This window comes from Chiroxiphia lanceolata, chromosome 2, assembly GCF_009829145.1.
Source record: "Chiroxiphia lanceolata isolate bChiLan1 chromosome 2, bChiLan1.pri, whole genome shotgun sequence".
NCBI lineage: Eukaryota > Metazoa > Chordata > Aves > Passeriformes > Pipridae > Chiroxiphia > Chiroxiphia lanceolata.
This window is the reverse complement of record NC_045638.1, coordinates 102,014,213-102,039,571: the sequence shown is the minus strand read 5'-3', so window position 1 is coordinate 102,039,571 and position 25,359 is coordinate 102,014,213. Positions and strand designations below refer to the sequence as shown.

General features: G+C 36.7%; 1 protein-coding gene across 4 annotated transcripts; it reads left to right on the top strand.

Annotated features, from left to right (window-relative positions):
• The first annotated feature begins 770 nt into the window (after nucleotides 1–770).
• HJURP (Holliday junction recognition protein) lies at nucleotides 771–24,402 on the top strand. 4 transcript variants are annotated; one of them, XM_032680874.1, is made up of 14 exons: nucleotides 771–935; nucleotides 1,786–1,852; nucleotides 3,023–3,087; nucleotides 4,088–4,115; nucleotides 8,469–8,524; nucleotides 9,674–9,713; nucleotides 13,063–13,124; nucleotides 14,192–14,290; nucleotides 16,290–16,388; nucleotides 17,166–17,226; nucleotides 18,198–19,783; nucleotides 20,333–20,396; nucleotides 21,602–21,689; nucleotides 23,779–24,402. In XM_032680874.1, exons 1-14 carry the CDS (start codon nucleotides 846–848, stop codon nucleotides 23,879–23,881), a joined length of 2,508 nt encoding a protein of 835 aa, XP_032536765.1. In that variant the 5' UTR covers nucleotides 771–845; the 3' UTR covers nucleotides 23,882–24,402. The 4 variants fall into 4 exon arrangements, with proteins under 4 accessions (XP_032536765.1, XP_032536764.1, XP_032536767.1 ...); XM_032680873.1 differs by having other exon boundaries at nucleotides 18,195–19,783; XM_032680876.1 differs by lacking the exon at nucleotides 16,290–16,388.
• Nucleotides 24,403–25,359: the final 957 nt, after the last annotated feature.

The window sequence follows — 25,359 nt, the reverse complement described above, 5'->3', positions numbered from 1 at the left end:
GCAGCAGTCACAAGTATTGAAGCCATGTTACTGAGAACGCAGCTGCGATGGGCAGGGCACATCTCAAGGATGAATGATCACCGCCTCCCTAAGATCTTGCTTTATGGTGAACTTGCCACCGGCTGCCACGAGAGAGGAGCCCCGAAGAAAAGATACAAGGACTCCCTGAAACAACATCTCAGCCTTGGCCATATTGATCAACATAACTGGTCTACTCTGGCCAATCGGGAGGTCTGGAGACACACCATCTATAACGCTGCAGATGCTTTTGAGAAAGCACGCAGGATCACCCTTGAGGAGAAAAGACAACGCAGAAAGAATCGTGCCTTGCAGAATACACCATCCAAGGAGTCTTTCTACTGTGCCTTTTGCAACCGGACGTGTCTATCTCGTACTGGCCTTTTTAGCCACCAACGCGCTTGCAACAAACGTGGGTGTTTCCCAAATCTTCGTTCGCGAAGCCCAGCCCTGATGGTGTTGTGCCACGCCAGGGCAGCGCCGCGGGGCAGGGAAAGCTTCCCGCTCCCGGCTCCCGGCCGTCGCTGCCCCGCAGCCAATGGGAGCTCGCTCCAGCCGCCGTTGCCAGGTAGAACAGCACCTCAGCGCCCAACCCGAGGCGAGCCCTGCGCCCACCGCCGGGAGGAGGGGGAGCGGTGGGCGGGCACTCGGCAGCTCTGGCAGCCAATCAGAATGAAGAAGGCCGCCCACCCGTGCGAGCAGGAGCCAATGAGAGGCGGCGAGCGGGGGGGCGGTGCGCAGTTTGAATTGACGCGGCGCGGGCGTCCTGCGGTGGCGGCGGGGCTGGGGTCGGTCCCTGTTCCGCTCGCGAGGGGAGCGGCCCCGCCATGGATTTTCATGTGGATGCGAAGCTGCAGGAGCAGCTGCGGCAGAGCAGCGCCCGCTTCATGGCCTCCGTGAATCGCATCCTGGAGCGGGTGAGCCGTTGGGCCCGGGAGGCCGCGGGCTCCGGGCGCCGTGCCGAGGCGGGCGGGGAGGCGGGGGCGGCCCTGGTGCCTTGGCGGGGGCCAAAAGCAGCTGTGAAATCTGCGCTGTGCCTTGGCAGGAGGGGGCTGGCTAAGGGTCCGCTCCCGCAATGCATCCATAAAACTCAAACCTGGGACTACCAGGCTTGGATGAGCGACTTAAATCATAAGTGCGAGCTGACTTGACAGTGCCCTTCGCCCCAAATCGGTGGCGCGAGATGACATATTTTCAATGAAGCTGCGGGAAGTGGGAGACTCCCTCCAGGAATCCTCCTCAGTTCAGAGCTATTTTGTGTTAAAGGTGTGGGAATGGCGCGCCCCCACCCAGAGATGCGTGTGTTTTTCCAGGGGTGTAAGCTTCCCTGTGCAGGGAAACGTCCTGTGCTGGCACGTGGCCAGGTCTGGCTCTAGGACGTTTTCCTCGTCGCATGTCAGATTGGATATTTTTACATGTCGTGAGCTGTAGCTCTGTGGGGCTGCTTTCAGCTACTACAGATCAAGTTTGGAGGAAACTGTAAGAGAGGAACTTAACCACTTTTGAGAAATCTCTGATGCCCTTTTTTGTCATTCCTGGCTATGCCTTGGAATTGAATGGCCCGCATACATGCTTGAAATATACCTGTTTCCCCTAGGAATTATATATTTCCATATTGCCAGCTTCTGACTTTGGCCAATAAACCAGCACACTGATAATTTCTTGTTTTGGATAAAACAAAATTGTCCTAAAAACAGTTGTTATAATGCATGTTAAAACCGTCGCTTTAATAATTTATTCTAATATTTAATGTTCCTTTTTATTTAGTATAATCATCCTTTTGAAGATGATTACCTTGTTTCCATGGAAACTCTCACTTATGATACACCTGATGGTAAGAACTTCTAAAAGCTTCAATATTTATAAGCTATGTATTCAGACTTGCTAAAGAATGCAACTGTTGGCAACTATAGAACCTTTAAGGGCAACAGATATTCAGTTTTGTTCACTTAGGTAAGACATTTCATATGTAAATTTTGGTACATGTGTAAAGAGTTTACTTTTGTGTGCCATTTCAGTCCATTGCTTGCTCCATTTTAGAAAAGAAGAGAGTTATTAGGAAAGTTCAGGATAAAAATGGTTTATGTTTGGATGGCTTGTAAGAATAATCAAAATGGAGAAGACAACGGGAGGAATGGAAATATTAGCAGGAGTTGATATGCATGAATGGATTCTGTAGTTTTATCTCCACTTAGTATTCTGAATTTCTGTTCTGCCAAAGGTTAGGGTGGACTAGGAAGTTAGTATCATTAACTTTTCATTGAGTGCTCCCATGAGGCCAGCATAAATCTATACCATGTTGGGCCATCTCATTGTAATGGTTGATCCATTACAGAGAGATAATGCTTATGGAAAGCTTGTTGTGAAAAAAACTGTTGTTCAAAAACATATTGCTCAAGGGTTTAGTGGGACTTGTGACTTAAGATCTTGGTGGCTTTACTGGGAAATGAAATGTTCTGCTGGTTTTTATTATCACTGACATGAGGGTTATGATATGTAAATTGCCTTATTAATTCTTGTAGAGTAGGACTTACTGGACATGCACAGGAAGCACTAACAGTGCACCAAGGGCTTTTACAGACTGGGAAGCTTGCACCAGGAGAGGGAGAAAACATTCATACAGTACTGTAATAAACAGTTTTGGATTGGTAAAAGCTTGATTATGCTTTTGGTTTAGTAACCTCTATTCAATATGGAATTAATATGAACCTCAGTCTAAAAAGTAGAAGAATTTCTGTAATGCTCTTTGAATTTTAGCTCAGGGTTTTCAGACTCTCTGCGTTTGATTATTTTTTTCCTTGCCTGACCTCACAATTAACTTGAAATTACCATATTCTCTTGGTTTGTTTTCCTCTTAAGTTTTTATTTCTGCAATTGTGTTGGAGGCTATACAGATTTGATAATGTTTTGTAACTCTGTCATATGTTCTTCTTAAATATTTATGTCTATTACAGTGATGTTTGGTATGGATGGTGTTAATATTGATATTTCTTGCTATTCCTAGGACCAAAAAAATGGGGAAATGTGTCAACCAAGAACATTAAAAAATGGAGAAAGGAAATACTTAAGGTATCTAATAATACAGACCTACTATGCAGTCAAAATGCAGCAATATTTCTTTATATATAAAGATATATATTTTTATATATATATATTTAGTATTACATTCTAATCTTGCTGTGCCATATAATATTTTTAAGAGGTATTAATTAATGAGGTCAACATGTGCTTTATAACAGGGATTTAGGATAGTTTGGTTAAGATTTTCAGATGATATAGACTAAAACAGACGACCATTTATCGGTGGTTAGCACAGCTAGTAAACCAGGAAATTTTTTTTTTTTTTTTTAAATTGCTATCTGTTGGGAACACATACATTTGGATCTCATCAGAAGGTTGTCATTGAAGGTAATACATTGAATCAATTTATCTCAGTTCAGGTAATCAGCTCTTCAATTCCTCAGGGCTTCCTGGTTTCAACTTTACGTTCTTCTTTGGTTTTTCCCTGTAAAATAATGCTAAAGTAATTGAAGTATCTTTGCAGTCTCACCACTCGCTGTGTCAGGCTAAAGTCACTACCTCTGTAGTGTGCCTTGGTAGTTTACACAGGAGCTAGTTCTGAACCCCACAGGGTGAGGGGGTGAGGAATGAAATTCAGTCTTAGGGAAAAAGAGTGGATTTAATGGAGACAAGAAAGGGACTGTATATATGATTCCCCCTCCTTTCCACCCCTGGCAATACCTTGTGCGTAAACTGCTAAGCATTGCTGTACTGTCTAAATCCATTAAGGACTGCAAGAGAAATTCTCTGTGTTAGCCTCTTATGTGGGCCAGTGTTATGTTCTTGTATTGATTTTAACAGCAACAGTGTGGAAAAAAGTGAATGATCAGGCAACTTTTACTCTGTACTTGTGGCTTTTCCGGCAAGGCCATGGGAAATCTGAGGGAAATTTAATGGTTATTTAAGAAGTGTCTAGTTGTGGAATATACCAAAGTAAATAAAGGCAATGATTAAACTAACTCTGCTATTCTAAGATTATTCTGACTTTTTTTCCTATTTCTAATTGCAGCATAATAGAAGAAGTCGAAGGAATGCAGGTAAGGGTTAAAGAAAAGGTGCTATAAATCATCTTATCCAAAGAATCTTGACTTGATAGAAGACATTCTGGGTTTATGCTAAACTCTTCAGGATACTCACTGTTTTTTGTGGGGTGAAACCACCCAATAAATCAACAATACTTATGTTTGTAAGGGTTCAGAAATGTAATTTAAAATGTTCAAGATGAGTAAATGCATTATAATTGATGTTGCTATCATAACAAGTTGATTAAAATATCAATTTGATATGATAGTTAATCAAAGTTGATTATCAGTTAGTCAAAGAACTTTTTGTTGTGCTTGTCAGTTTTGTCAGATGTTCATCGAATCTAAAAACTCCAGCCCTGACTTTTGTACAAGTGGATAAATTCGAATGTTGCTAGCTTTTTGAAAATAACTAAATAAATAGGCATACCAAAAAACGTGAATTTGCACGATGAGCTGTCAAAAATGTAGCAGATTATTCTGTGTACTGAATGAATCAGGCTGCCTGCAGGAAAAGGCAGAGTATAGTTACTTTACTAGAGATCGAGTATAGTGATGGAAGACAAACTACACAACAAAGTGTAATTATGATACTCTTGGCAGGGGGGGTTGGTGTGGCATGTGAACGTTTTCTCTGTTCTGAAAAGGAGCTGTATATTCCAATAAAATATATGTATCCCTGGGATGAGTGATGGGGGGAAATTTTCATGTGTAATACAGTGAAGGTATGTTGGGCTTTATTTTTATAAGGTTTTGACATGGTTTTTTTCAGTGTTGCTTATTTTATGACATTCATCTGAGAAACTTTTATACTGAACACCTGAGCACAAAACGCGGCCTAGCTACTCTCTCTGTACAGTGGTCAGGTATAGCCTTTGAATCAGCCTAAGAAATTTAAATGTAGAACTGGGGAAAAAAGGGTCTGGTACAAAAAGATTCAGATGGTCCAGACTTTTGCCTCTAATCGCCCCATTCGGCTGATGGGGCTGAATAGTACAAAAAAAAAAAAAATGTCTATAGTCTGCAGTAAAGCTCAAAAAGAAAGTTAGGTTTTTCAAAGATATGGTATTTGAAGCCTTTTACAGGAAATATTTCGCTAATCTTTTTGTTTTGACAGAAGGAATGCCTTAGAAGTTCTTAAATGAGGAATTTACTTGGAGTTCTTTAATGCTTTGAAGGCTTGATCTAATTAATTTCAAATTTATTGTGTTGCATTACAGATGAGGTAGAGAAGCAGAAAAAATGATAATATATATATGTCCAATTTTTTATATAATTTGAGCAATGTCTTTAATATTGTGTTTAAGTTATCTAAGGGATGAAATATCTAAATATTGCAGTTGGATGAATAACTATTGTGTTAACAGCTTTTAAGAAAAAAACCTTGCACTGATTTGTATTGATACATTTATATTTACATATGCCATAAAAGATAGAATCTCATAGATTTTGTTCAGCTTAAGAAAACTATATCTTGCAATGGCATTTTTAATTGGAAACGCGAAAGTACATGAGTAAATACTTGAACTGGCTGATTGTTGTTGCTGCTAGCCTTAAAAAAACCCAAAAAACTCATGTACCAACAACCCCCAACCAAAAACCAAGAAAAAAACTCCCATACTTCTATGGATTATTAAAGCTAATGTATAAATTTTACCTCTTCATGTTTTATACTCAGGTGGGCCTGATAGGTGCTTTCAATTAAGATACATAAAGTTCTGGGCTATTAAGCCATCTTTTTAAGACCCAAATACTTATCAATGAACCCCTCCTCTTGGAATACAACTTGTGCTATTTTTTCCAACTCACAATTCTGAGTTTTGCTGGAATCGAGTTTTACTATTTGGATCGAATGTCCAGTACCCCCACAAAGTTTCACTGGTTAAGATGACAATCCTTTGAGTGGTGGTTGGTTTTTGGGGTGTTTTTTTATATGGCAGTTCTCAAGAAGGGAGGACCAGGTATGTTAAATTTCAACCTCCAAGAGCAGCAATATTTGTCATATATTAGCCACTTCAAAGGCTTTCTTTCCTTGAAAAACTTTTTTGAAACACAACACTCTGGTGTTTCAAACATCTTGCTCAGTAAATGATTTCACTTGGACAATACTGTATTCTTCTAATTTCCTGTGTTCCCAATCCAGATATGTTTGGAAAATGCACTATTCAGCTTCTAAAATAATGCATTGCTAATATATTCTAAAGGAAGCATTACTGTAGTTTTCTGCAAAATAGTGAACAGACGTTTCCAGGGAAGGTTACAACCTGAAGCCAGAGCTTTCTAGTTGTGTAATATGCTTCATGAATTTTATATGAGAGAGTAGTTTTATAGCCCAGTTTCCTACTGGTTGGAAAACTGTACTTAGAATAGTTATCAGTGGTCTGTGTCCAAACTGAAGGGAAACATTAGGAATTTTTTTCCAGGATTCATCCTGTGCAAGTTATTAGTTTACCTTTCTTTAAGTAAATAGTAGAGAAGAGGATACCCTTAATTTAAGTCTCAGATGATACCGAGTACGGTTGACCCCTGGGAAAGATGGTCTGAAAACTCTGGACTAAAAGTAAACTTTGTGTAATTTCATGCAAAGAAGTTCAAGTACTGGATGTATTAGTGAATAATCAAGTACAGGAAGAGACAATTTTGAAAGCTGGTTGTGCCAACTGAGAATATCACTCTGTTGTAAAAATAGCATACTCTGTGCTAGAAGATGTGCGCAGGTGCCTAGCATGTAAAACAGAAAAAAGAGGTTTTCTGCCTTGTTCAACAGCAATAAAGCATGTGGTGGAGTACTTTGGTTTGTGTTTCATAGTAACCTGTCTGTCTGGAGTGAGTCAGAAAAAGCAACAAATTACTAGAGCCACTGATGATAGAATATAAATGGAGGGAAAAATAAAAGAATTTTTAAAAAAAATGAGAAGTTAAATATTATAAAAGCTTTTCAAATTTAAACATAAGGAAGTCCCAAAATCCATTTCTTGAAGATGGAGTTGCTCTTAAGAATGGATTGGACTCCTAGAAATACATTAGTTGTAGTTGTTCCTGCTTTAAAATGCCAGAAGCAATGGATAACATCTTTAGATTCCTTTCCATATACTTTAAGCCTTTAGAAAACAGGAAATCTTTACATGTTTTCTTGGCACCTATTAAATAACACAAAGTGTTTGTAGGACTAAATAATACTTCTGTGCCTGAGTTAGGCATAAGTTTTCTCACCATGTGACTGAAAAAAGTAAATGGCTTTTGATATTTGACATCTATATCTGGAAGCAGAAATGCAGAGAAAAAACAAGGATAACAAAGTCTGCATGAAGCTGAAACTTGTTTAATGACAGTCTTGAGTAGGATAAACGTACCTGCTAAAGCAGGTGTATTATTTCTGTTATTTAAATCCAAGTTTACCACATGCATCCAATCATGAGAAGTCTCACTTTAGTACCTTCAGAGTCCTGTGTTTGGATATACAGATCTTCTTTTTGGATAAAGGTTAAATTTCTGTATACAAACTTGAGAAGTTCTAGCTTGTTACAGATAAGTTTTTTTAACTGTCAAAGCAGTGGTTACAAATAAACCTTTTTTTGGCAACACCAAAACAGTTTTCAGTCTGAGTAATTTTAGTGGCATCAATATCTAGCTCAGCAGCTAATTGTGAAATAACCTTATGTGGACATCACATTTATTTGAAGATATCTTCTTCTCTGTGGGTCTAATGCTTTGAGTTTTATTTATATGTGGTTGACTTTTGATAACTAAAGAAGAACAAAATGTAGATTTAAATGTAAAAAGGGGAGATCTTGGCCAAATTAGACAGGTCTTACAGTTCTTATTTTTCCTACTTATGAAATAAGTAGGGGGGTAGGGGGAAACAACCCACAAAGATTGTGAATGGGTCTATCTGTGCAGGAAGACAGATACAACAGTTTTAGAAGGCCCTGTTACCAAAAACTTATTGCACCAAAAGGTGCAATAAAGGTTTGGGGCTCTATCCTCAGGCTTCAGGAGTAGTCTTTTCCTTTTCAACATATGCCAAGGAAAATGCACAAAAAGTTTGCAGTTGTCTTCCTTTTGTTCAAGTGATACCACCTGATAAAGGGGTAAATTTTATTTTCTGTGGTGCTTCAGAGTTTAAGAAGAAAGCAGTATGGTATATGTACATCTGATCAGAATTAGTCTCCCATATTTGGCCAAAAACATGTTCTGGCACTTGCCTATTCTTTGTTTGAGCCCTGTGCATGTTCTCTGTTGAATATTTGTGTTAAATATTTTTAAAAATAGAGTATATACAAATGAAGAATTAATGAGTTCAGGTACCACATTGAATACCTATCGAATTGTAATAGAATTATTTTTTTTCCTCACATTCGTGCTAAGAAACATCCAAGCAACGGATCAGTGATTTTGAAGGTGGACATTCATCGGTACATCAGGTATGGGCACCACGTTACATCTGCTTTTACGGAGTGCTCCCAGGCCAGGTTGGATGAGGCTTTGAGCAACCTATTCTGTTGGAAGGTTTCTCTGACCATCTCAGAGGGGTTGGAACTAGGTGATCTTTAAGGTCCCTTCCCACCCAAACCATTCTACGATTCCATGGCAGCCTCTTTGGGAAAACGTATCTATGTAGTCAAAAGCTAAGAAATGAATCACGAGCAGGTGGTCCTGTACAATGATACCAACCATGGATTTTGGCTGAATTCTACTCTTCCATTTATTTAAAGAGAGAGAGAACAGTTGGATATAGGCTTTTAACCATCAAGTGTCTTTTTAGTTATGCATTATGTGGGTCAACCTTTTTTAATTATTATTTGTAAAATCTTTGTAGTCTAGAATAGCTTCTTTTGAGTCCTTATTTTTTAAGGAGAAAATATTCAGCATTTGAAGAGTGATATGGGCCATCTCACTGGGCACTCGTAATTATTTGTTCTCTATAGATAGTAGTTAAAATTTTCTCATTTTATTGATGCCATTTCAACCCACTATAAATTAATTTTATGATTGCACTGGACAGAATAGATTTAGACTTTTTTAAAAAGAAATTCTGAGGAACACGATGTCAGATGTAGATGGTAAGTATTTATGCATTTTATTTTATGCCACTATCAAGACTTCTACAAAATAGAGCAAGAAAACTATTTGAAATATTATCTATAGATTGTTTGAAGTAAACAATTAAGCATTGTTTAAAGTAAGCAGTTAAGAAACTTTCCTTATCCATTGGAGCACAGAGGAAATCCCCAGTATATGCTAATTTGGTGATTAGAATTCATCTCTCAACTGTTTTTTGTGCTTGTTGGATAATAGCTACTTCTGGCACTGTTTGTCTTAATAAAGAAAAGCTGGGAAGAAAACAGTTTTCCCCACTGACTACTGAGATAGGAGTCAAGGTAAATTTGTGTGCAGATTTGTGGATAAAGATTGTGTCATTTCGACGAAGTTTGTGGAATATGACTGCATTTGTTTCACCACCACCACCCCCAAAAAACAATTGAGCAAGCAGTGAAAGCAGAAAATTCTAGAGGTTAGTTAATATAGCTTACACTACCAGGTATTAAAATTCCTTTCATTGTGCTTTTAAGGAATCTCCTGAGAACACTCAAATGGATACATCTGATATAGGTGGGTTTTTTAATTTACTATTTAGCTATCTTTTTCTTAACTTTTTGAAGAATATTGCAAATAACTTTTTCATCATTTTCTAATATAGTAAAAATAATTTTAATACATGTTCTGTACCCTTTCAGCAAGTAATGAATAGGAATAGCAAGAGCCTGAAGTACTGGTAGTACTGTGAAATCAATATACACATTCCTCTGAAATTTCAATTTTGAATCCCTGATATGCTGGAAAGCCAATGTGGAATATGTTCAACTGCCTTTCCTTAATAAAGGAACAGTGAAACAGGAACCTCAGCGCAGGTGGCAGTGGAAGTTTTATTAATAATTGCAATTATAAATTAAATAGTAGTGATGGGATAAACGCAAGTTTGCATTCAGTTGCAAAAATTCTTCATTAGTGTTTGTTATGGTTTCAGCATCAGTCTTGTGGCCTGTCTGCGAAGTTTTGGGAGGTTTTGTCCTTGTATTCCCAAATAATTGTTTGTATTAACTAGGGGCAACAGACTTTGACTCTTTTTTAAATATTTAAAACTTGTATTACTCAGCATCTTTTGATTCTTGTGCATATAAAAACTTACTATTTTTCATAAATTAAACTATGGCCAGTTGGTAACCACCAGTTAATGGCTGAAAGAGCAGTTGCTGGTGTTTAAATACTATGGTATTCAATTAAGTACTTCATATAAATATATAGCTGTCTCCAAGGCAGACAGTTACTTCTATATTGAGGGTAAATAGAAAATAGCAATCTGAAATGTTTCCTCCTATCATTTGAGAGGATAATTTCAAATATCTATTTGAATGATAAAATAATTTCTGCAAATTTAGAGAACATGACTTTGTGTTTTCTCAACCTGCTCCATGAAATTCAGGAAAGAAATTCCAGAGGCATCTGTTATCTTAGCTTCTCTAAGTGAACTTTGTCTTTTGCACTCATGGGATAAATGAGTGATGTGGTTCAGACTCTGGTATCTTCATAGCAGTGTGCAATAATATTATTATCCACTCCTCCTCCTTCTCTTGTGAATGTTCTAGGAAGAGACTGGCGAGGATTTTTAGAAACCTCGGTGAGTCCCAGCTGTCTCCAAACACAGTAAGATGTAGAAATTAGATTCTCTAGAGATATAGGATTGGATTCCTCACATAAAAATGGAATTCCCCCTGGTGTTTGGGCATTTTTTTGATTTCTGGTGGTTTTTTTGGTGTTTTTTGTTTGGTGGTTGTGGGTTTTTTAATATCTAAAAGATTAGCAATAGGGCATGTTAACTTAAGGAAAAAAACATATCTTTAGCTGTTCTAGCTAAAATTTTAGGGTTTGGCAGGTTTTTTTCCATTTTTAGTATTCATACAGAATGCTTCACACTTCTCAGTGAAGGCAGACTTTTTTTCTGGGTATTATCCAATATTTTTGTTCTGAGAGTATTCAAAGCCGATCAACAACAAGTAAAAATATAGTGAAATAACTCTCACATGTACCTGCAAGTATTATTCTGTCCTTAACAGGGAAAATTAAGGCTACCTTCTTTGCTTTCACGGGAAGTAACATAGCAGAATATAGTGATTTCTATTTCTGAACAATATCTTGTATCTGTTAGGATATTATCACAGAAAAATGAATTTATTTGGAGAAAGGGGTAAATAAGTTACAATTTTAGGTAATGATAGTGTTTGAGTGCATCTCTAGAGAAACAGCTTTCTGTGTTATAGGTGAAATTTTCGAGAGAGAAGGGTAGGAGTTTTCACTTTTCCTCTCTGTTCTGCATTTGAGGTGCAAAGGTGTTCCCATATTTTCCCTCTGGCCTTTTAAAAACGCTTCCAGATTTCCTGGAGAAGATATTTTGGGGTTTTTTTCCGTTCTGGGCTGTGCCATGGCCCTCTGCTAATAAATGATGTTCCAGTGATTTGAAGTATGATTGACAGTACATTGAGGACATAGTAAAATTACCCTTTTGTGAGGATTCATACTTAGAAGAATATTCTACTTGCATACTGATCAATTCACCTGAATACAAGCTTGTTTTCTAATAATTTGTTGATGGTGATGGAGTTGACCATTGGCACAGCAGCTGTTCCCTTTATCTCAAGAACCTCCCATTTTTGTAGTGGTCTAGTCTGGTTGTCTTGGTGAACATTTAGGAAGCAATCTGACAGTTTTGTGCCCAGTTCTACTGGAGGAAGAAGACTGAATGGCAAGGAAGAGTAAGAGCTGTTACAACAGAAATTGGAGGCTGAAACTTCTCCCAATTAAACCATTAACATTCTTATTGTTTCCTCCACTACTGATGCTTAGTAACTGATTTCCTGTGAATAAAATGACCACAAATTTGTCTTCCATTGGTCATGTGGGAAGAAACTGATAATCTGACAGGTATGGGTTTCGGTTCTAGTAATTCTTCTAGGGTCAGGTACCCTGTTAAAACCAACCCTCTGGTTGCTCAACATCTTCACCAGAAGATGTGTTATCTCCCACAAAGACAGCATTTCTTTTGTACATATCTTTATCATAACTCTATAGCACAGAGGTGATGATTGCACTGACAGGAAAGGTGGGATGAGCTGGAAAAGATTTTCACTCTGGTTTTAGCAATTTGGGGATAGTGTGATGAGGCAGTGATGTGGTAGGTATCATAAGCAAGGTTTTTTTCACTCGCTCTTTTCCTTTTCAGGGTTATTCTCCTCTCCTTTTTCCCTCTCTGTTGTGAACCCAGGGAGATTCAGAAATCAGAGCTTACAATGCAGTCATGTGTTTTATGATCATGGAAGATAGTGACTTTAGCTAATGATGAATTGGAATGTCTGGCTATATCTAGCAAAAAAATGTTTTGTTGCATTTCATTCACAAAAATACCCATAGACTACCTAAAAATTGAGTTTAAATATTGTGACTTGCTTTTTCATATTCTCAGGTCTGTCTTATTTCTCATTTGGTCAGTTCTAAGGTGGTCTCGACAAAAAGAAACTAATAAAATGAAGTGTGGTAGAAGGTCCTTGCTATCTTTGTTGGGATATTTAGAAATGTAGTGGGAATTATGCATTAATCAATAGTGAATCTTGAAAACCAAGAAAATAAAGAGCTTTGAAAATGTTTTACTCTCTGAAACAATTAACATAAATCTTGAAGAACTGGAAATAAAAAAGTTATCTTCACTCTTCTTTGTTCCCCTCAAGACATTTATGAACCCATAAACCATGCTTTTCAATTGGACTTGAAATGGAAATGTAATAGAGCTTTAGTGTAGAAAATCATTTTCTAAAATGAAACTAGTGTAGTCCATAACTTGTATGTGTTTAAAAACTTTCTCTTTTGGTTTTGAGTGCAACTATATTTAATATTTATCTTCAAACTGTAGATGAAGCGAGTGATGTCGAAATGGTTTCAGTAAGAAGAAAATTTGAAGGCGTTCACCTCCAGGTAAAAATTTCTGGTGTCTAATGTAATGGAATAATTTTGTGTTCAATAGAAATTATTAATTATTTGAATAGTTTACACGTACCTGATGAGTTGATGGAGTCAGCAGAAGACTCTGTGTAGTCTGCACCTTAATACACATTTTTAGTAAGTATAGCAAATGAGAGCTTCGATAAATAATGTCATAAAGACCAGTGTGAAGTAATATCATTGTCTTGGTAATATTAGTATGCTAGAGAAAACTATACATTTTATTGTAACAGACAACCCTGAGAAAGGCTATTACAGGTAAAGAAACAGAGTAATCGGATGAAGCTTATAAAAAATATGATCATTTACCTGAGAGTCTAATAAAAGTAGGTAACATGATTTAAAACAAAAAGGAAATCTGAAATAATGGATGATACAGCAAAAGCAGACTGGAATCTTCTGCTGTTGCTTCCCAAACTAGACCGTGGGTATCAAGACTACCCAGTATTTATATTGATGAAGAAAAGTGTAGCACAGGCTTTGCATGTGCAGCCGTTCTAACCCTGTGTTCTGCTTGCTCAAATACCATTACTAAAAATGGAATTTATTTTCCTTACTTGTTTAGCATAGTGCTAGTGTCATGTCTCTGACAACAGCTAACACACACTGCTTCAGAAAGTGAGAGTTTCATTAATGAATTGCCATTTCTCATTTAATACTCTTAGATTTTACATAGAGGTGAGTTACAGAGTAGCCCTTAATTTGCATATGAATTCTTATAGGATCTTAAAAATACGTGTAAAGACTTGTAGCTGTCATTACCAATGCTTTCTAATTTTTTTTCTCTCTTTTTTTTGTTTTATATGGGTGTTTTGTTTGTCTGTTTCTATCTTTGGATTTTCAGAGTCTGTGCATGCTTTTGCTTCTTGGGATTTTTCTTTTTTTTTACATTAAAGGTATACATTAAAAATATGTTTATGCTTCTTGGATATCCTCATCTGAATAACAGTAGTTTGCAGCAAATCCGTGTAATACATGTGGGTTTGTCAGTGCCTATAATTTCTATGTGTCTTAATTATTTTTTTTTATTTTCCTCTAAGAATCTGAATGTAGATGATGGAAAAATTCAAGAGAAAGTCAAAGTTCCAGTGGATGTGATTGTACAAGATGATGCTAGAAAAATTCCCAGATGGATTGAGGTAACATATTTCTCCTATTCTAAGTTATGTTGCCTTAAAATCGGGAGCAAAAAAACTCACTAGGCTAATTTAGTAGAGATAAGAGAGCAGGTCTTTAATGAAGGCCTTCTGGCACAAGGAGTACAAAAGGCACGCCCACGTGGCCAGGGGTTACACAATTAATGGTCTGATCCAAGAACTATTCCCCCACCACCCCGATCTACCCCCCAGGCACTCCTCCCTGGAAACTGAGTCAGAGGTGAAACAGGAGGCCAGGCCCAAAAGAGTTAACTAAGAAATTTGGGCTGCTAACAAGCTACTAACATCCAAAACGATCTGTGCTTGTTCTGTTCTACTTACTGGACCATCATGGCTGGGCTTCGCGAAGGAAGATTTAGGAAGGCTCTGTCCACGTTTGTTACAAGCACGCTGGTGGCTTATGAGGCCAATACCAGATAGACATATCCGATGGCAAAAGGCACAGCAGAAAGACTCCTTAGGTGATATATTCTGCAAGGCACGATTCTTTCTGCGTTGTCTTTTCTCCTCGAGAGAGATCCTGCGTGAGTTCTCAAAGGAAGCAGCAGTGTTATAGATGGTGTGTCTCCAGGCCTCCCAATTTGAGACCAGAGTAGACCAGTTATATTGATCAATATGGCCAAGGCTGAGATGATGTTTCAGGGAGTCCTTGTATCTTCTCTTTGGGGCTCCTCTCTTGCAGCAGCCGGTGGCAAGTTCACCATAAAGCAAGATCTTAGGGAGGCGGTGGTCCTTCATCCTTGAGATGTGCCCTGCCCGGCGCAGCTGTGTTCTCAGCAACATGACCTCAATACTAGTGACAGCTGCTTGTTCCAGAACAGATGTATTGGTCACATAATCTGACCAGTGGATGTTTAGGATTGTGCAGAGACAGCGTTGATGGAAGTGTTCTAGGAGACACAGGTGGTGGCGGTAGATGACCCATGATTCAGAACCATATAAGAGAGTAGACAGTACTGTGGCTTTGTAAACACTGATCTTGGTACTTTTCTTCAAGTGTTTATTATGCCATACTCTTTTATGGAGTTTACTTACTGGACCAAAACTTAAGGGAATGGTAAAAGAACATGTAATAGGCCTAGAAGTAATAAATTACGATGCAGTAGGATAAGGTAGACATTTGAATAGAAGAAACAGGCCATGAGCCAAGGCTTTTTCCAAGCTTCAGTGAGCAGGTCAAGAACAATGGAAAAGAAGAGAGGTCAAGGTAAGGAAGATGAGACTAGCCCCCAGACTCGGGGAGGAAGAACGGAGCTCCCACCAAAATTGAGGGCCAAGAGAAGCACTGCCTCAAGCCCCACCTGAGCTCCACCTATACTCCTCTTGTTATTATTATGTATAGATAGATGCTGTAATCACTTGAATATGCATTTAGTCATATATGAAAATTGTATAAAAACTCTGATTCTGTGTGAAGCCTTTGAGCAAGTTTTTCCAGCAATAGCTGGCTTGCTCCCAGCGCTGTCAATAAATACCTTTGCTGCTCAAAGATCAAAAAGGACTCTGGGCAGTTTACTATACTGGATTTTTTGGATTCAGAGGTCCTAAGACCCCCTTTCTTCCTCATCTTCCTCTTCCTCACGGCATGTACTGTCTTTGGAGCTTCTCCAAGGTTCCAGGCTTGGAGGTGGCTTTGACTGTGATGGTCTCTTGTTGTTCAGGTCTGGGGGGCGTATGTTCTTAAACAGAATATGTTTACTATAGTCCTGCCTTGAAAGGAGCCTAAACAAGCCTAAAGAATTTAGAAAACTCTATATGAAATGGGGGAATAGGGTTTGGGAAGTGTTAACTATTATGCTAAAGTGTGAGAGATTACTCAGCTACATTAAAATCTACGAAAAGCTATAAATCCTAAAAATTCAAAGGCATCCATCAGTTATTAGATAAATAGCACTTTGCAACAAATCTGTGTAATATGTTTGGGTTTGTCAGTGCCTATAATTTCTATGTGGTTTAATTTTTTTGTTTGTTTTCCTGTAAGATTCCAAATGTAGATGACAAAAGAATTCAAGAGAAAGTAAAAGTTCCAGTGGATGTGATAGTACAAGATGATGCTAGAAAAATTCCCAGATGGATTGAGGTGACATATTTCTCCAATTCTGCTACAAGTTATCAGCTAATTGGAATAAAATAAGAACTCTGTAACTGGGTAGCACAATGAATTCTAACACAACTTCTCTACAGTTTCATCATCGTTCCTCTCCTGCCTGCTATCTATGTAAATATTATAATATCTCAGGTTTCTGACAGTAATGATTTGTAAGAAACAGAACAAACAGTTTACAAATTTATTTTTTTTTTACTTTTATACTTTGTTCTTTTAACCCTGATATGCAAGTTAATTTTTTGATCAGTAAGTTTTTTGAAAAGTCCAAATTTGAACTTTGTAGTGAAAAAAAGTTTTAGTTTTTTTGGGTTTTAGGGGTGAGGGGGACTGGAGGTGAAGTGTTATGTTGCATGGTACAGCTTCTGTTTTCTACTGGAGTTGCCAGAGATGTATAGATGTATAGATTATCTGGGGTGTGTTTTTATATATATATATATATATATATCTCCATGTATGAATTTTCATATTTGGGAAAGGGGTTAATATATGATACATAATATATAAGTTGCAAAAAATTATAAATAGCTTTCCAAGATTAAACTTGTAAGTCTTAACAATTCTTACTGAAGTCTTAGACTAGATATTTTCCACTTTTCCTGAACTTAGCTAAGCCCCTTAGGACCACAAATATACAGGACCTACTATAGCAAGGAGAGATGAGATGGAGTCACAAGCAGGTTTTGATGTTACCTTTAACATGCAAAAAATTCAGAATATGAGATTGAGTCTTTTCCTTTGTTTGTTTTTCAGGTAACACCTCAATGTTTGCCAAAAGGTTTTCGTGTAACTTCGTCTGTGCAAGAACTGATTGGTAAAACTAAATTTTTTGTCCGTTGACCAAATATATTAGTTACAAAATGTGGTTTTATTAAAATTTATTAGAAAAAATATTTAATTTCTTGTAAACAAAGAAGCGTTATTTATCCAACAGAAAAGTCAAATAGGTTGGATTTCGAAAGGGAAGTTAGGCATGATTTTGCTTGGGGCAAAATATATATGAAAATCAGAAAATAAATAATTTTTATACATAAATCCAGCTTTTCTTAAATAGCCCCAGGAAAAAAAAATGCACAGTTACAATATTCAGCAGCATTTAGCTCTTTGAAATGAAAGCATGATTTTTTAGTTCTCCTTATTTTAAATTCAAGGAATGTAATAGAGTGGCTTTGAGTCTGCTGGTAACTGGTACTTAAAGTGGTACTTTGCTAGTAAACTTGCTTCAAAAGCTTTCCAGACTTGAGGCAAACCTAAGGTAGAGTTTTGGTGTAAATATTTCAACTAACAACTACAAAAAGCATTACTTTCATCATGGTTTATGGCAAGTAAAGCTGCAATGGTACTAGCCAAGTACAAAGCTATCAAGTAACATGGAAACAGAGGAACAAAACCTATTGGATAAGGCTGTTTCTCCTAGTCAGAAATCACAGAGGGCAAAGAGAAGTCTTCCTCTACAATTAAAATTTTTTTATATCTCTATATTATGCTACTTTAAATTCTGGGTTCCTTTCCAACACATTAAATTTCTATCCTCTATAGTTTGTGAATTGCATATGGTTAGGAAAAGTATTAGTTTTTTTCCTAATGGTTTGTAAGTTAATTATCCATGTTAATTAGCCTGGGAGTAAAGCTTAATGAAATATGCTATTGCAGTAAGACTACCTGTATCATCTGCCATTGTTTCTAAGTCATACAATGCATTACTGGAAGTGCCCTAATAGATGTGGAATCTTTTCCTTCTTCTGGTTTTGTTTCTTGACTTATTTGGCTTTGCTTTTTCAGTAGACAATCAAGCTACTGTTTGCAGAAAGAAACTAGAGTTGTCGAATGAATGTTCTTCATCCAGGTTTCTACAGTTACAATATTCCGGTATTCCCATTCCATCAAATACAAAAACCATACCCACGCACCGACCTTCTGCGGAACTGAATACGACTTACTGTGACAGTGTCTTCGAAGAATGCCGGTCTGCATGCGGGGGGTGCTCCTTGAGCAATACAACTCTTGCAGACTTGTATCCAGTGATGTTAGAGACATTTACAAGGCTCATGACAAAGCACTCTCAGAGAAAAGTATTAAAATACTTACTTGGGCACTTAAGGTCCAAAAGATGTCATTCTAGAAGACCAAAGATCAATATCACTGTAGACAAAATAAGAGGGTTCAGACCTTTTAAACTAAAGAAAGGACTATACAGCATATGCAGCAGTAGAAGTGAAGACAATCAGAATCCAACCTTTGGAAATGAAAGCAGAGAATTTTCTTATGATAATTGTCTCATTAATAATTCATCTGCTCTGGTACCTTATACTGATACAAATGAATTCAAAATGGACTACTCTGACTCAAGTTTAGAACATTGTCTGGTACCTGGAAAAGGCCAGAAAGTCTCCATACAGACTGTTTTTCCTAATGTTATGGCTAGAATGGGAGAGACATTTGTAGCTGAAGATGAGTTGCAGACTACTGCCTCAGTGAAGAGTTCAGAATACAAAGAAAGTGAAAAATTGGCTTACAGATGTTCCTCAGAACACAATTTTGTAACACCTATTGCCAGTTCAGAGTCAACAGTGCTTCATCTTGTAAAGGAGAGCAAGGCTCAGAAAACTGACTTTTCTTGTGGTACCTCAGACTCATGTTCATCTGCTTGCAGTTCCTATGGCAGTAATAACACTTCTGCACCCGTCACAAACTATTCTTCTGCGAGAGCATCAAATACTTTGCTCATAAATCCTGAAAAAATAATTTCTGAAGGACAAATTTCTTTCCAGCACAAACACTCATTTTCCTCATCATTTATGAAGCAGACTCCTTCAAAGATGCCCCAGAAATATGAAGATGCATTTGAAAAACTCTACTACAAAGTGTGTTCAGAAGAAATCCAAAAGCCTTTGGTATTGAGAAGACCTCCTTCAAGTTCACAGAACCTTGAAGAGAAAGGAGGATTAATGAAAAGTAATCTAAGTGTTTTTGTGAAGCCCAGAACACAGTATGATAGAGAATTTGACAGGATCTATGAGCAATTGTGTAGTGAACCTGTTCCAAAACTTCCTGGGTTACAGAGAGCTTCAAATTTAAGGAAATATGAAGGAATAAAGATGTCTGAAACTGTAAATGCTCTTGTTAACTCACCTGTTCGCACTTTATCTGCAATTCCCAGAGTTAAAAGATTAGGAAATTTTCAAAATGATCTTCCTTGTTCACCAGTAAAGCGACTGAAACATATACCAGAACATTATTTTTCTTCAACAAAATGTCAAGAGATTTCTCACAGAAAAAAGCTTAATCTTCAGACAGTCGACATGGATTTTTTGAGCACATATAATGGCAACAACCCCGGCTTTTTTGAAGATCACAGCTGTCAGAGTCAGGTACTTAAGGACCTTGTAACAACAACAACAAAAAAAAAGATTGTGCACTCATAGGTATTTGGAGAAGGGCTTAAAAATGGATTAGAGCTGCTTGAACTACTGATAGCATACTTCTGGTGCTGTTTGGTCAGTAGGGATATTTTATGGCTTTGGGGATATTTATTTGCTGAAATATAAGTTGTATCAGGTCTCCTGCAATGTGTGAGGGAGCTCACTATATTTAATAACCTTGAAAATGATTATAAAACGCTCAGTGAAAGATTTTGTTACGTTTTAATAGACAATGTCACTGGTTAAAATAATCTCAAATAATGACCCTGTTAATTGAGGTGTTGTCCTTCTGAAATGATGACATTTTAATAATTTTATAGATGGACAAGATGAGACACAAATTAGGCTTTACTGGGTTTCACTGGAATCATTAGACTTGTTGATTTAAATATTAAATCAGACCTTTATTTCTAGGTTCACAGTAATTTCTTCTGGGGCAAGCTGTGAAATAATATGAGGTTTTTTCATCAATGTTATCTGTCGATGCTTTATTTTCAGCACTCTGGATTTCGTGATTCTTCAGATAAAACTTCTCTTGATATTCCTGGTACTTACCCGCAAGGTTAGTTTAAGATGCTTTGAGTTTACTACCTTAGCAATCACAAGCACTTCCTCAAATGGAAAATCTACAGAGCTCAATACACAACTGTCTAGGTGACAGCTCTTCTTCCTTAGTAATAATTGGATGCACTTCTTTCCTTAAGTAAGGAATCTGTAGACAAAACAGTTTTCTGAATCACGTGCTCTTTAAGAAGTTTATGTTAACTAGGACTTTTCCTACCAAAGTGTTTCTTATTATCCACTAGTTTTCTCTCTTCCTGTTTTGTATTTTATTTAAAGTTCACTGTTACTTTCTGTATCTGTATGTTCAGCAGGAAGTGAGTAGTTCGTTAATCCTACGCTTGAATAACTAAATGCTTTTGTTTTGTTTCTTCAGATTTACAAAAAACTTGGAATTGAGTTGTTACATGGCTACTATCATGCTTTCTTAGATCAATTAGGTTATTAATCTGGATAAAGACTTTTGCTGAATCAGGACAGTAGAATTTCATTATTTAAAAAAAAGACCAAAACAAACGAAAAATCAGAAAACCTACATCAGTGTAAAATTTTAAATGCTAATGTTTTGGTTTCTGTTTCAAAAACTGATTTTGGCTACTGTATGTATATAACATAATCTTAACTTTTGTAATGCAAAATAAAATCACCAATATTTGTTTTCCATACTTTTTTTATTAACCTCGTCATCAAGATAAAAACTAACACATAAAGGAATATACAGGAGGTGACTTGAAATATTGTCAACTGGCACACAAGTAGAAAATGGCAGATGAAATATACTTGTTTGCATGGTTCTTGCTTGGTTGAATTTTCATTAGTGATTAATTGTACAGAATTTGATTATTTGAGCTTAATTTATCCCATCTTGTCTTATTTTGCTTTCCTTACATATTAACTCGTACTTTATCTATTAAATTTTTTTTATATCAACAGTTCCTTATACATTTTTCAATTGATGACAAATTATAAGCATTTTCCAGAAACCTAACTTGTACTTAAATATATTCAGTCTTTAAAAATGTATTTGAAATTGTTTTGCCAGGAGCTTTTCCATGAGACTATTTTCATAGGGAAATTTGCTCATTGAAGTATGCCAATGAAGTATTTCCAGTGTTTGATTAGACTAATATTTTATCAACATACTGCAGTGTTCATGCTACTCAGCATTGTTCTTGCCCTTTTCATACCACTGTTTTTCATCATCAGAAGCTGGGATTGCATATCCTCACTCTGGTTGGCCCAGGACAATGATGATTTGCAGCTCTCCCAGAAACGTGCAGATGTGTCACCAAAGGTAAGAGCTTCTTGAAAAAAAGAGATTTCAAAATTAATTCTTGCTGCTCTGCTTCTATATGAAAGGTATGGAGGTTTCATGCATGCTTCTAGAATGAAAATCAATATGGGAGAGCCCAAGCTAAGCTGCAGACTTGGACACTAAAGGGCAGATATCTGTGGACAAAACTATCCAGACTCCAGCGTGGATGGCCAACGAACACAAGTTGGCCTAACTTAGTCCTTACTGTAGTCCTTATTTTGTGTTCATTATGGAGGCATTTATTATTTTAGATACACTAGAGAATTGTTTTGATTGTGGCTGTGTGTTTGAGCTAACAAGTCCTCTCAGATCCATAAACTGTGGAGAGTGCAGTATGTTGCCATTTAAAAGGACTTTCAAAAGTTAGCCCCTGTGCAGTTGGGTGTCATTACCTGCATTTTGACTCTGTGTGCAAGCAGTGACTCTGCTTGGAAGATATCAGAGATGCTCTCCTCCTGCTGATATTGCTACTGGCAGTGTGTTTAGATCTCTGGAAGGAGGACACTTCACGGAATATTGGCCTACTACATCTGTTTTTCTTACAAAATATGTAACTTTTAAAAAATTATCAAGCTTCAGATCTCTTGGATTTTTAATTGCAAACACTTAATAGTCAACAAGATTTTAAAAAAGCATTAAAAGCTCTCTATTAAAAGCTCTCTAAACAGTTTTTCGTTTTATTTTCCAAAACATTTTTTACGTACTTTTTTGCCGCAAAATCTAATTTGTAACCACAAAATATGCTGGCTTCTCAAGCTCAGTCAAGAAATATTTTCACCGTGCTTGAGAAGATCATACAACTGATATCAAAATTTACTCACAATGTTTGAATTAAAACTTCAAAGGAATCTGAAAGCGTTTTTAAACTTCTTGTATGGAGAACTTAACCAGAAAAGAGGCTTCGTGATTTAAAGAAAAAAGTTTCAGTTCATGCAAAGATGAAATTAAAACTTAGAGGCTTGTATTAAAAATGCATACCTTATTGATAAAGATTATATTTGGATTATTTTTTATAAAATGGAAGATTGGAGACAAGCTGATGAGTATACATATATATATATGTGATGTTGTCATGGTTTGAGTATGTTCACTTAGCTGAGTAAAGTTCTGCTCAGTTCTTGGGTTTCCTTCTGATTTTCCTCATTGCTTTTTCCCGTCTCCATACAAAACAGCCATCCCTATAAGATTAATGATTGGTCTAAAGGAAATGGTTTTTCTTTCCTTAATGCATGTAAGTAGAGAAATCAGGATTCCACAGAGTGTTTTCTTGCCAAACCATCTGGAATAAAATCTATTTCTTTGTTCCTTAATTACACAAATACATGTTTGCTGATTTGTAGCCAAAACGGACTGTCAGCTGGCAAGTTTCCTTAGGCCTGTGGTGTGATATTTTTAGCTTTATATGTTTCCCAGCATTGAGGCTCTTCTTTAATGGCTTCAGATCCCTCAGAAGTTTTATGCCAAAGCCATGTGGCAAAATGCTCTATGTTGTGATGAATGGTTCTGAAAAGGAATGTTGTCTTTCTGTCTGGAACTAGATTGCCTTTATCTAGATGATTATGAAAGAGATATTTCTGATAAAGAAATGTTCACAACTAATGAACTTTTCTTCAGTTCTGTGTGAATGCTGTCCTACAGCTGCCCTGCTATACTTAATTGTCATTTGTAAACAAAATTAGTTTAAAATAGGTGACAGAAAAAAATTATACAACTTCTTAAGTAATATGCGAGGAAATAATTGTGTTCTCACTTGTGTCTTTAATTTTTAGCTATTTGTGAATACATTCAAAGATTACATGTTGAAGTTTAATAAGTATATATAACTTAGGTTGATGTAGTAGCGTTACTGAGACTTTAAAATGACAGCATGAAAAGCTTTCTCTCTGAAAGCACATAGGATTTCAGACAAGGAGTCCTGCTGCTGTTCACAGTTAAGATGTTCAGCTATTTTGCTTTGGCAACTTGTTTCAGTTTCATTCTGTTCACTGGAATTTCAGCAAACATAGTATTTTTGTGTAATTTACTTTGTCATCTAAATGGATTATTGTTTTGGTTTTTTTTTCCATAGGGTATACAGAAAATTAAGCTACACTGATGGGAAAGACCAAAACCCCAGCAATACCTTTGACTTCCCGGGCAAAACTCATCAAGGAGCATTCATAGACTGCTAAATATAAAACATAGTTTTTATAAAGTTTGCCCTTTATCTGGCTTTCTTTCTTCTTCCACGAATCAAGTATGTTTGTAATACACAACTAGTTCTGATATATACTTCCTTGCAGTATAATTCTTCAGGAACGGGTTTATCCCTTTTGACAGGGCATTTCTTACTCAATTTATGGCTAAATTGGAATTGTGTATTTAAGTGCTTATAATAACAGAATGTTATCTATATTACCTTTTATCTGCTAATAAGCTTTGATTGTTAATGTGTTAATAATAAGATAAGGAACAAGCTCATTCACCTAAATTCCTGCTTATTCATGCTTTCTCTATGTCTCAGTACACCCCCAAATTCAGTATTATATGCTATGATTTTTGTCTGTTAAGCCATCTTAATGTTAAAATTTTATAAGTGTCTCACCAAAGCTGATTGTTTAATGGAATTTTATAAATTTTACTGGATTTGGTAAAGTTATATTCTGTATTCTGACACAATTTGTATTCTAAATAAAAAATTATTTTGAACAAATACCTGCTTTCAACATTTTTATTTCAGATATGGGAATTCTCAGGAGGAGTTTGTATACCTACAGCAAATACCTGAGAATGACATGTCAGGGTCCCACAGGTTTTCATTGCTGTGGTCTTCCTCAGCAAGGGGATTGTGTTAGTGGTGTCAGGTCAAGTACTCTCTTTTATCAGCATTGCCCCTTGTCAGCTTTCTGAGCTCCAGAAAAGGAAAAAATTGTTTTTCTTTGGCTTCATTTCTGGGCACACAGTAGTGTTTTGTGTTATCTTAGCTCTTAAAATCAAACTCCTATTATCTTAAGTACTGTTCTTCAATGGCACGAGAAGCCAGCTTCAGTGAGGTTTTCTTTGCAGTAAGAACTTCTGCAATGTGCATAAACATTCTATATTCCCTCATAATTTGGTATTATGATTCCTTCAACAACATCAACAAAAGATTTTCTTTTAGAAATGCTTTTGTGGTTCATTTTTCTTCCTATTCAGACATGGATGCACTGTAGGAAATATGCTTTATTCCCTACCTTCTCCTTGAATTAGCTGAGGTAATTGTTTCCCGGTATTTCTTCGTACACCAGTACTGAGAGACTGCAATTGGGTTTTGGACATGTTCTGACTAGATATGAATTCTACCCAGCAACTTTAATGAAGGCTCACCCAGGTAAGCTTGTTTATACGACATATACAGGGTATAAACCTACACCTAGCACAACCTTTTCTTATTTTGTTGCAATTAGTTGAAACTTGCTTTATACATAAAGAATTTAACTAGTTTATGATACTTATGTCAGTCTTTCTCTGACGGATTGAAGATGGAGCAATATTGAACATGCTCTTTCATCTAAGAATTCAGTAGTCATTTGAAAAAGTATCCCAGAAGTCATTAAAAAAAATTAGGTCATTCAGTTGCTTACTTAAGCAGATGGAGGTTAAAGAGCTGGAGAAATAAAGCTAAATCTGA

Bases quoted from the DNA above. Each gene is read 5' to 3' on its own strand.
- HJURP (XM_032680873.1), top strand. From the start codon at position 846: ATGGATTTTCATGTGGATGCGAAGCTGCAGGAGCAGCTGCGGCAGAGC. The intron at 3,088-4,087 runs GTATCTAATAAT...TTCTAATTGCAG, and splicing joins GGAGAAAGGAAATACTTAAG to CATAATAGAAGAAGTCGAAG. The intron at 19,784-20,332 runs GTACTTAAGGAC...CTTTATTTTCAG, and splicing joins ATCACAGCTGTCAGAGTCAG to CACTCTGGATTTCGTGATTC.